Below are 12,118 nucleotides of genomic sequence, written 5' to 3' on the forward strand. Positions count from 1 at the left end.
CCTGACCTGGGAAAGGTGTTGATTAGGTAATTAGATTAGTGTCTGCACAATCGATATAGACTCAGCAGTACCTCTGATGGTTCCCAGAGTAAGTCGTAACATGATTATCTGAGGAACAACGTTTATTTATGCCACTGTGCATTTGGGGATATTTCACCTTCAGTCGGAGGTTGGGACATAGAAGCACGTTAAGTCCTGACTGGATGAATGTTTTGTAGCTTCTTTTCTTTCCCTCCCACCCTTCCTCTTTTTTTGCCCTAAGTGTGCGTGCGACGCGTATGCTTGTTTTAAAATGTAACATGACCACCTCTTTTATGAAAAAGACAAATTTGAGGGCATGTGTGAATGTCACTTGTTCATTCAGAAGGTGTTTATTGAGCACCTCCTATAATATTATAATGTCTAAATTAGATCTAAATTAGATCATGACCTCTGGGAATAAGTTATCTTCAAATCCTCAGGATCTGCACAGGACCCAAGACAAAGTGAGTGGTTAAATGTTTATTGAGAGGAAATCATGGAGGGGCAAAGTGGGCACCCAAGTGGCCACACTTGTTGGATGGGCTTCTACCCGCCAGTGTGTCCTGGAGCTGCGAGTCTAGACTCCTGATCATATTCCCTGACAGCGCTGGAAACCATCCTGTACCCACCCCACCATATGTGCCCATTATCATGTGCAGGTTTATATAGGATACCACAGGAAAAGTGCTTAAGAACAGTAGCTCCGGCCAGACTGCCCGGGTTGGAATCCTTCCTCTGCCATTGACTGGTCATGTTACTATGGTAAATTATTTAATCTCATTGCCTCAGTTACCTCATCTGTCAAATGGGGATGTTATTAGACTGATCTCACAGCATCGTTGTAAGGATTAGATGAGTTGCTAACTTATATATAAAGCACAGTAGGCCTGGCACATAAAGATGTCGGCATGTTCTGTAGATGGTCCATTTTAGTAATAAAGTTTGTGAATTTTAAAGCATACCCAATGTAGAAATTTTAAAAGAGTGGGATAACAATAGAAAGTCTAATATTTTCTTCCCACACCCCATTGGTTTGGACACCAATGGGCTTGAGCCCCACGTTTGGGACGCCACTGGCCTGGAGTACCATAGTTCTGGGGAAGCCAAGCTAATTATCCATCCACCTTCTCCATACTCCCCCCTCTGCTTACTGCACACCTCACCCCTCGGGATTAACAGGATTCAGGATCACTGCATCTCAGTATTTTTGCACCCAGGTTATTTTATTACTTGTTAGCTCTCTTCATTTAAAAAGTTGTGTTCTAGCCCTCTTCTTTCAAAATAAAGAGGCTGAGAGCCTTATGATGGACTAGGGTCGGGCGCTGGATGAAGCAGTGGGGGCTGCCATTCTGGGAGGAGAGAGGAGGAAGGATGGGGAAGCAGGAAGCAGGAGGGCTGTGCAGAGGCTGCTGGCCTGAGTGCCTCTCCCCACCTACAGGAAGCTCTCAGGGCGGAGCTTCTCCAGCCAGAGCCTCCCAGGAGGGTAGCCCCTTGCAAACTGCATGCAAGACTTGGTCCCATGGGGCCTGGGGTTCCCAGCTGCTCTGGCATTGTGTGGAGCGTTCCTTCTGTTCCCTGGGCAGTCAGGGTGACAAGACATTGGGGTGAGGAGGGTATAACTTGAAAGCCAGGGGAACAAAGGAAGTATCTAGGTTACAGCTGCATCCAGGCCTGGCCCTGGATTCTGTTACTTCCTTTTTAATAAATCATCTTGTGGCTTTGAAGGAAACTTCTTGTGATATTTGCAGTAAGAATGTAATTTGGAAAATATACCATCTTAAAATCATTACAACCACAATTTCTGGACAGTTCTCTCTGTCAGACACTGTGCCAAATTCCTTTCATGCATGTATATCTCATCCTGCTCTCAGCCACCCAGCGAAGGAAGGTACCACTGTTGATGCCGTTTGACAGATGAGATTAAATAGAGCCAGGATTCATACCCAGACCCTGACCACAAAGAGTGTGCTCTTCATCACCAGGCTCCATGGCCTCGTTCCAAGCTTGCCTACCTCATGGCACTGTTGAGGATAAAATATTTATACAAGGACTACGTGAGGGCCAATACCGTGTAAATCAGGCATTATGGTAGCAGCGTGTGATCCCAGTCAGCAGTAATAAGAACTCGTATTACAGTGAGTACTTACTTTATGCCGAAGGCTTTACATGCATCCTCTTGTTTCTGTCTCAGGACCCCCTACAAGGTGGGTCATTTGAAGATTAACAAGGAAACTGGGAATCAGGAACATTAGGTACCTTGCCGGGTACACAGCTTATAGATGGTGCGATGGGGCTTAGATCTGGGTCTGCTCACCTCCAGAGCTCTGGCCTGAATGTCGCCCAGATGCTATCACCTCCCTGAAGCTGGAGGGACCTGAGAGGCCTGCTAGACATGAGGGGCTGAGGTAGAAGGATTTTCTCTAAATTATAAAGCTAATTGGAAATAGAGCTGGAGCTAGAAGTCGTTCCCCAAGGTTGATCTGGCTGATAGTAGGGTGCAAAAAGATAGTAGTAAAAATTAAAAATACACACGACTCCCTGGTTTACCTTGTTTTTAACGTCTCTATTGGGGTATAACTGCTGTACAGCGGTGTGTTAGTTTCTGCTTCATAACAGAGTGAATCAGCTATACATATGCATATGTCCCCATATCTCTTCCCTCTTGCGTCTCCCTCCCTCCCACCCTCCCTATCCCACCCCTCTAGGTGGTCACAAAGCACCGAGCTGATCTCCCTGTGCTATGCGGCTGCTTCCCACTAGCTATCTACCTGACGTTTGGTAGTGTATATATGTCCGTGCCTCTCTCTCGCTTTGTCCCAGCTCACCCTTCCCCCTCCCCATATCCTCAAGTCCATGCTCTAGTAGGTCTGTGTCCTTATTCCCGTCTTACCCCTAGGTTCTTCATGACCTTTTTTTTTCCCTTAGATTCCATATATATGTGTCAGCATATGGTATTTGTCTCTCTCTTTCTGACTTACTTCACTCTGGATGACAGACTCTAGGTCCATCCACCTCACTACAAATAACTCAATTTTGTTTCTTTTTATGGCTGAGTAATATTCCATTGTATATATGTGCCACATCTTCTTTATCCATTCATCTGTTGATGGACACTTAGGTTGCTTCCATGTCCCGGCTATTGTAAATAGAGCCGCAATGAACATTTTGGTGCATGACTCTTTTTGAATTGTGGTTTTCTCAGGGTATAGGCCCAGTAGTGGGATTGCTGAGTCATACGGTAGTTCTGTTTGTACTTTTTAAGGAACCTCCATACTGTTCTCCACAGTGGCTGTGTCAATTTACATTCCCACCAACAGTGCAAGAGGGTTCCCTTTTCTCCACACCCTCTCCAGCATTTATTGTTTCTAGATTTTTTGATGATGGCCATTCTGACTGGTGTGAAATGATACCTCATTATAGTTTTGATTTGCATTTCTCTAATGATTAATGATGTTGAGCATTCTTTCATGTGTTTGTTGGCAATCTGTATATCTTCTTTGGAGAAATGTCTGTTTAGGTCTTCTGCCCATTTTTGGATTGGGTTGTTTGTTTTTTTGTTATTGAGTTGTATGAGCTGCTTGTAAATTTTGGAGATTAATCCTTTGTCAGTTGCTTCATTTGCAAATATATTCTCCCATTCTGAGGGCTATCTTTTCGTCTTGTTTATGGTTTCCTTTGCTATGCAAAAGCTTTGAAGTTTCATTACGTCCCATTTGTTTATTTTTGTTTTTATTTCCATTTCTCTAGGAGGTGGGTCAAAAAGGATCTTGCTGTGATTTATGTCATAGAGTGTTCTGCCTATGTTTTCCTCTAAGAGTTTGATAGTGTCTGGCCTTACGTTTAGTTCTTTAATCCATTTTGAGTTTATTTTTGTGTATGGTGTTAGAGAGTGTTCTAATTTCATACTTTTACTTGTACCTGTCCAGTTTTCCCAGCATCACTTATTGAAGAGGCTGTCTTTTCTCCACTGTATATTCTTGCCTCCTTTATCAAAGATAAGGTGACCATATGTGCGTGGGTTTACCTCTGGGCTTTCTGTCCTGTTCCATTGATCTATCTTTCTGTTTTTGTGCCAGTACCATACTGTCTTGATAACTGTAGCTTTGTAGTATAGTCTGAAGTCAGGGAGCCTGATTCCTCCAGCTCCGTTTTTCATTCTCAAGATTGCTTTGACTATACGGGGTCTTTTGTGTTTCCATACAAATTGTGAAATTTTTTGTTCTAGTTCTGTGAAAAATGCCAGTGGTAGTTTGATAGGGATTGCATTGAATCTGTAGATTGCTTTGGATAGTAGAGTCATTTTCACAATGTTGATTCTTCCAATCCAAGAACGTGGTATATCTCTCCATCTATTTGTATCATCTTTAATTTCTTTCATCAGTGTCTTATAATTTTCTGCATACAGGTCTTTTGTCTCCTTAGGTAGGTTTATTCCTAGATATTTTATTCTTTTTGTTTCAATGGTAAATGGGAGTGTTTTTTTTTTCTTTTCGTTTTTTTAGAAACTGTTTATTTTCCATCAACCTATTTCCATTTTAAGAGTTTGTGGAAGAACAGTTTAAGACCACTCAGTGGTTGTTCCTACCCACTCGGTGGCCTGAGCAGTGGGAGCTGCAGACCAGTCTTCAGTGGCAGGTTGAGCACTCCAGTCTTCAATGGGGAACTGCTGAATAGGCACAGAGGGCACCTGCACACCTTCGGACGAGTCCGCCACCTCATGCTGAGCAGCAGTGAACTCAGGAGCTGGAGCGGTCCATTCACCCTGAAATTCCTCCTTGGTCACAGCCTTCTCAGCTGCTGCCTGCTCTTCCTTTTCAATCTCTTCAGGATCTCTGTAGAAGTAGAGATCAGGCATGACCTCCCATGGTTATTCACGGGAGTTGGTGCCACGCATGCGCAGAAATTCCCGGGCAAGCATCCACCACATCAGACCCACTGAGTGAGCTCCCTTTTTGTTGCATGGGATGGCAATGTCCACATACCACAGAAGAGAGTCTGTGTTACACAGAGCAATGGTAGGCAGGTTAACGTAAGAGGCCTCTGTGAGAGGCTGGTGGTCAGCCCTGGGATCAGTAACCACCAGAAGTCTTGGCTCCCGGAAGGCTGCCTGGATCTGGTTAGTGAAGATTCCAGGAGTGAAGCGGCCAGCAATAGGAGTGGCTCCAGTGGCAGCAGCAAACTTCAGCACAGCTCGCTGGCCAGTATTCCTGGAAGATGTGACACTGACATCAGCTGGTTTTCAATGGCAACAATGGCACAAGCTGCCAATAGAAGCTTCTCCCAGGTTCTCTTCAGATTTATGATGTAGATGCCATCACTTTTCCTTTTGTAGATGTACTGTTCCATTTGGAAGTCAAGGTTGGTGCCACCTAAGTGGGTTCCTGCTGCAAGGAATTTGAGGACATCCTCCTCCTTCATTTGCAGGACATCAAGGGCTCCGGACATTGTTAATGTTTCCCTTTAAGTTATGACAGGAATCCAGAACAAAGCCGTATGGACCCTTATCTGGCATGAAAAGCGGGAGTGTTTTCTTAATTTCACTTTCAGATTTTTCATCATTAGTGTATAGGAATGCCAGAGATTTCTGTGCATTAATTTTGTATCCTGCTACTTTACCAAATTCATTGATTAGCTCTAGTAGTTTTCTGGTAGCATCTTTAGGATTCTCTATGTATAGTACCATGTCATCTGCAAACAGTGACAGCTTTACTTCTTCTTTTCCGATTTAGATTCCTTTTATTTCTTTTTCTTCTCTGATCGCTGTGGCTAAAACTTCCAAGACTATGTTGAATAAGAGTGGTGAGAGTGGGCAACCTTGTCTTGTTCCTGATCTTAGTGGAAATGCTTTCAGTTTTTCACCATTGAGGACAATGTTTGCTGTGGGTTTGTCATATATGGCCTTTATTAAGTTGAGGAAAGTTCCCTCTATGCCTACTTTCTGCAGGGTTTTCATCATAAATGGGTGTTGAATTTAGTCGAAAGCTTTCTCTGCATCTGTTGAGATGATCATGTGTTTTTTCTCCTTCAATTTGTTAATATGGTGTATCACGTTGATTGATTTGCATATATTGAAGAATCCTTGCATTCCTGGAATAAACCCCACTTGATCATGGTGTATGATCCTTTTAATGTGCTGTTGGATTCTGTTTGCTAGTATTTTGTTGAGGATTTTTGCCTCTGTGTTCATCAGTGATATTGGCCTGTAGTTTTCTTTCTTTGTGACATCTTTGTCTGGTTTGGTATCAGGGTGATGGTGGCCTCGTAGAATGAGTTTGAGAGTGTTCCTCCCTCTGCTATATTTTGGAAGAGTTTGAGAAGGATAGGTGTTAGTTGTTCTCTAAATGTTTGATAGAATTTGCCTGTGAAGCCATCTGGTCCTGGGCTTTTGTTTGTTGGAAGATTTTTTTTTTTTTTTGGAATTTTGCCCTTTTTTAAATTTATTTATTTATTTATTTATGGCTGTGTTGGCTCTTCGTTTCTGTGCGAGGGCTTTCTCTAGTTGTGGCAAGTGGGGGCCACTCTTCATCGCGGTGCGCGGGACTCTCACTATCGCGGCCTCTCTTGTTGTGGAGCACAGGCTCCAGACACGCAGGCTCAGTAATTGTGGCCCATGGGCCTAGTTGCTCCGCGGCATGTGGGATCTTCCCAGGCCAGGGCTCGAACCCGTGTCCCCTGCATTGGCAGGCAGATTCTCAACCACTGCGCCACCAGGGAAGCCCTGTTGGAAGATTTTTAATCACAGTTTCAATTTCAGTGCTTGTGACTGGTCTGTTCATATTTTCTATTTCTTCCTGGTTCAGTCTCGGCAGGTTGTGCATTTCTAAGAATTTGTCCATTTCTTCCAGGTTGTCCATTTTATTAGCATAGAGTTGCTTGTAGTAATCTCTCATGATCCTTTGTATTTCTGCAGTATCAGTTGTTACTTCTCCTTTTTCATTTCTAATCCTATTGATTTGAGTCTTCTCCCTTTTTTTCTTGATGAGCCTGGCTAATGGCTTATCAATTTTATCTTCTCAAAGAACCAGCTTTTAGTTTTATTGATCTTTGCTATTGTTTCCTTCATTTCTTTTTCATTTATTTCTGATCTGATCTTTATGATTCCTTTCCTTCTGCTAACTTTGGGGGTTTTTTGTTCTTTCTCTAATTGCCTTAGGTGCAAGGTTAGGTTGTTTATTTGAGATGTTTCCTGTTTCTTAAGGTAGGATTGTATTGCTATAAACTTCCCTCTTAGAACTGCTTTTGCTGCATCCCATAGGTTTTGGGTCGTCGTGTCTCCATTGTCATTTGTTTCTAGGTATTTTTTGATTTCCTCTTTGATTTCTTCAGTGATCACTTCGTTATTAAGTAGTGTATTATTTAGCCTCCATGTGTTTGTTTTTTTTGTTTGTTTTGTTTTGGTTTGTTTTTTGCGGTACTCAACCCTCTCACTGCTGTGGCCTCTCCCGCTGTGGAGCACAGGCTCCGGATGCACAGGCCCAGCGGCCATGGCTCACGGGCCCAGCCGCTCCGTGGCATGTGGGATCTTCCGGACCGGGGCACGAACCCGTGTCCCCTGCATCGGCAGGCGGACTCTCAACCTTGCGCCACCTGTAATTGATATCTAGTCTCATAGCATTGTGGTCGGAAAAGATACTTGATACGATTTCAATTTTCTTAAATTTACCAAGGCTAGATTTGTGACCCAAGGTATGATCTATCCTGGAGAATGTTCTATGAGCACTTGAGAAAAATGTGTATTCTGTTGGTTTTGGATGGAATGTCCTATAAATATCAAGTAAGTCCGTCTTGTTTAATGTATCATAAAGCTTGTGTTTCCTTATTTATTTTCATTTTGGATGATCTGTCCATTGGTGAAAGTGGGGTGTTAAAGTCCCCTACTATGATTGTGTTACTGTCGATTTCCTCTTTTATGGCTGTTAGTATTTGCCTTATGTATTGAGGTGCTCCTATGTTGGGTGCATAAATATTTACAATTGTTATATCTTCTTCTTGGATCAATCCCTTGATCATTATGTAGTGTCCTTTGTCTCTTGTAATAGTCTTTATTTTAAAGTCTATTTTGTCTGATATGAGAATTGCTATTCCAGCTTTCTTCTGATTTTCATTTGCATGGAATATCTTTTTCCGTCCCCTCACTTTCAGTCTGTATGTGTCCCTAGGTCTAAAGTGGGTCTCTTGTAGACAGCATATACGGGTCTTGTTTTTGTATCCGTTCAGCCAGTCTGTGTCTTTTGGTGGGAGCATTTAATCCATTTACATTTAAGGTAATTATCAATATGTATGTTCCTATTCCCATTTTCTTAATTGTTTTGGGTTTGTTATTGTAGGTCTTTTCCTTCTCTTGTGTTTCTTGCCTAGAGAAGTTCTGTTAGTATTTGTTGTAAAGCTGGTTTGGTGGTGCTGAACCCTCTCAGCTTTTGCTTCTCTGTAAAGGTTTTAATTTCTCCATCAAATCTGAATGAGATCCTTGCTGGGTAGAGTAGTCTTGGTTGTAGGTTTTTCTCCTTCATCACTTTAAATATGTCCTGCCAGTCCCTTCTGGTTTGCAGAGTTTCTGCTGAAAGATCAGCTCTTAACCTTATGGGGATTCCCTTGTGTGTTATTTGTTGTTTTTCCCCTGCTGCTTTTAATATGTTTTCTTTGTATTTAATTTTTGACGGTTTGATGAATATGTGTCTTGGCATGTATCTCCTTGAATTTTTCGTGTATGGGACTCTTTGTGCTTCCTGGACTTGACTATTTCCTTTCCCATATTAGGGAAGTTTTCCACTATAATCTCTTCAAATATTTTCTCAGTCCCTTTCTTTTTCTCTTCTTCTCAGACCCCTATGATTTGAATGTTGGTGCGTTTAATGTTGTCCTAGAGGTCTCTGAGACTGTCCTCAGTTCTTTTCATTCTTTTTTCTTTATTCTGCTCTGCAGTAGTTATTTCCACTATTTTGTCTTCCAGGTCACTTATCTGTTCTTCTGCCTCAGTTATTCTGCTATTGATTCCTTCTAGAGTATTTTTAATTTCATTTATTGTGTTGTTCATCATTGCTTGTTTCCTCTTTAGTTCTTCTAGATCCTTGTTAAATGTTTCTTGCATTTTCTGTATTCAGTTTCCAAGATTTTGGATCATCTTTACTATCATTATTCTGAATTCTTTTTCAGGTAGATTGCCTATTTCCTCTTCATTTGTTAGGTCTGGTAGGTTTTTACTTTGCTCCTTCATCTGCTATGTGTTTTTCTGTCTTTTCATTTTGCTTATCTTACTGTTTTTGGGGTCTCCTTTTCACAGGCTGCAGGTTCATAGTTCCCGTTGTTTTTGGTGTCTGTCCCCAGTGGCTAAGGTTGGTTCGGTGGGTTGTGTAGGCTTCCTGGTGGAGGGGACTAGTGCCTGTGTTCTGGTGGATGAGGCTGGATCTTGTCTTTCTACTGGGCAGGTCCACGTCTGGTGGTGTGTTTTGGGGTGTCTGTGGCCTTATCATGATTTTAGGCAGCCTCTCTGCTAATGGATGTGGTTTTGTTCCTGTCTTGCTAGTTGTTTGGCATAGGATATCCAGCACTGTAGCTTGCTGGTCGTTGAGTGAAGCTGAGTGTTGGTGTTGAGATGCAGATCTTGGGAGATTTTTGCCCTTTGATATTATGTGGAGCTGGGAGGTCTCTTGTGGACCAGTGTCCTTAAGTTGGCTCTCCCACCTCAGTGGCACAGCCCTGATGCCTGGCTGGAGCACCAAGAGCCTGTCCTCCACATGGCTTTTGGAAGGTCTGAGGCCTTCTGCCAGCATTCAGTGGGTGTTCTATAGAAGCAGTTCCACGTGTAGATGTATTTCTGATGTATCTGTGGGGAGGAAGGTGATCTCCGCGTCTTACTCTTCCGCCATCTTCTCTAATCTCTCTGGTTTACTTAAATAATAAACACTCACAACCCTGTGGTTTTATTAAATTATCACATGGAGTGGATTATTACACACATTTATTCATTCAGCAAATGCTTGTCAATGCCTCCCGGCCACCAGGTGGTCTTGGGGGTACTGTGCACACAGAGGTAGCCCCTTGCAGCCCGGCTGGTGTGGGCTCTGTCCAGATGGGCACGGTCAACGAGGGGTGCAGACACAGGGCTGCAGGAGCACGTGGTCGAGGGGCCCTCAGCTGATCTCGGAGAGAACAGTGGTAGAAGCTGCAGGAGAAGGGAGGGGAGCCACTTCACAGAGTGCAGGGCTGGAGACAGAGAGGCCACTGACCGCTTGAGGAACTAGAAAGGTCAGGGCCTTAAACTGCTATGTCGGGGTAGGCGAGGACCGTGGAAGAGTTTGAGCGAGAATCAGACTTGCTGTACACTTCGGCTACAGAACCAGAAGCTGGGAGAAGGGTGAGGGGGGCAGCAGGAAGCTGTTCACAGGCAGTCAAGGAAGAGATGCTGCTGTCAGGGAAGGTGGGGCACTTCCTGTGAGTTAGGAGTCAGTGCCCCAGTTTCTCTTTCCAGTCCCTGGGATGCAGTTCTGATAGCACTTTGTAACATGAGTATCAGTAAGTGGGAATTTTCCATTGTAGCCATTACTTCAAGTCTCTGGGATTAACTAAAAAGCCCACAGATCACCAGAACAAGTCTTCACTCCCTCTGCTTGAGGATTTTAACATTTTCTTTCAGGATCTATATGGAGATCATTTTTCCTCAGCCCCTGCATCATTTCCCCGTGACAGCACTTTGGCATGCCCGGGAGCTCTCCGTGTATACGGACGCCATGTGTCTTAGTTCAGATCCACTCCACGCTGAGCCAGGCAGATTGGTCATGTAGATGGAGCTGCAACTGTGCTTGTAGATGATGTGTCCAACCCTCCCTTTTTGGCTGAGACAGCTGCCCTAGGATGGACTGGTTCCATGTGTACGTCACCCCCAGCCCCTCAGGCTGGACGTGGTGGGGTTTGGCACATGCTCTGTACTTGCTCAAGAAGAGGGTCCCATGAGAAGCATCGCAGGCCAGGTACCACCAATGAGCCAGGTGTGTAACGTCTTTACCCATCAGGAAAGGTCCCTGGCTGCTGTGATCTTGGTGATACCCAAAACAGAAACTGGACAAGTCACATGTGGTGATCTTAACCTGGAAAGAAAGAAATGGCATCTCTATCTCCTCTGGAGCCCCAGAAAGATGTTCTGGGTCTCAGGGGATCCCACCCTGAGAATGATAGGACTTCATACTTGCATGGGTAGATTATCTCTTAGTCCATTTGAAAATCAGCCGGAACAGCAATTCTGTAAATTGTCCCATATTGTGTAAAAACTCTGGCGACGTGAGCATTAGTCCCTGCTATAAAATCAGTAACCAGTGATGATTACTTTTTAACCTCCAGCAGGCTTATGGGTGCATTCTTCTCACCACTAAACATTGTGCTTTTGTTTTCCACCTCTTTTTTGCTGCAAATATGTTTAGGGTGAAGAAGCTGAAGGAGACCTTCGCTTTTATTCAGCAGTTAGACAAAAACATGAGCAACCTTCGCACCTGGTTGGCTCGGATCGAGTCTGAGCTTTCTAAGCCTGTGGTTTATGATGTCTGTGATGATCAAGAGATCCAGAAGAGGCTCGCTGAACAGCAGGTGGGGAAGTGAGAATGGGCTTTTGTCAGAGCCTAGGTGTTCACAGGGTCTGCTAATGCAAACCATCCCCGCACTGGCTGTGCATTTTAGTGGGTTCATATTTCGTAATACTGGTATGTTTTTTCCAGAGAAAGCTAACCGCCTGTCCATGCTCTTGGCGGTGTGAGGCATCCATCTCTTGAGTGCCCACCCCACCACCACCATTCATGTAGCTCTTTGTGAAAGAGCTCTTTGAATAATGTTGAAGATGCAGACCTTAATCTTGGTGGTAAATAAGGTTTTTTTAATCTCTGTTTTTGTTACTATAGTTTTGGCAATGAATTGAAAGAAAAATAATTTTTCCATCCAAAGAAGGTTTTCATGGGACAACACGTGATGGGTCTGATAGAGCTTCAAGAAAAGGGGAGTGCTCGGGGCGGGGAGTGTGGAAGAAGGAGCATGTTTGGACCAATAGCTTAGGAAGCCTCTCCTGCAATGTTCTGTGCATTTCTGTCATCAGTTGTATCCTCTCTTAGCCAAC

General features: G+C 43.7%; 1 protein-coding gene and 1 pseudogene across 7 annotated transcripts in view; one reads left to right on the forward strand and one right to left on the reverse strand.

Annotated features, from left to right (window-relative positions):
- The window catches only part of SYNE2 (spectrin repeat containing nuclear envelope protein 2), a 330,191-nt gene that overhangs the window by 296,951 nt on the left and 21,122 nt on the right, over positions 1-12,118 (forward strand). For 6 of the 7 annotated variants that reach the window (XM_049706356.1, XM_049706357.1, XM_049706358.1 and 3 more), the window contains one exon: positions 11,436-11,598. In XM_049706356.1, the coding sequence (XP_049562313.1) occupies positions 11,436-11,598 (163 nt within the window). Of the gene's footprint in view, positions 1-7,757; positions 7,796-11,435; positions 11,599-12,118 lie in introns of those variants that run through there. The other variant, XM_049706362.1, reaches the window with a different exon arrangement.
- On the reverse strand, positions 4,542-5,545 carry LOC101286893 (40S ribosomal protein SA-like; annotated as a pseudogene).

This window comes from Orcinus orca, chromosome 2 (genome assembly GCF_937001465.1).
Source record: "Orcinus orca chromosome 2, mOrcOrc1.1, whole genome shotgun sequence".
Classification (NCBI taxonomy): Eukaryota; Metazoa; Chordata; class Mammalia; order Artiodactyla; family Delphinidae; genus Orcinus; species Orcinus orca.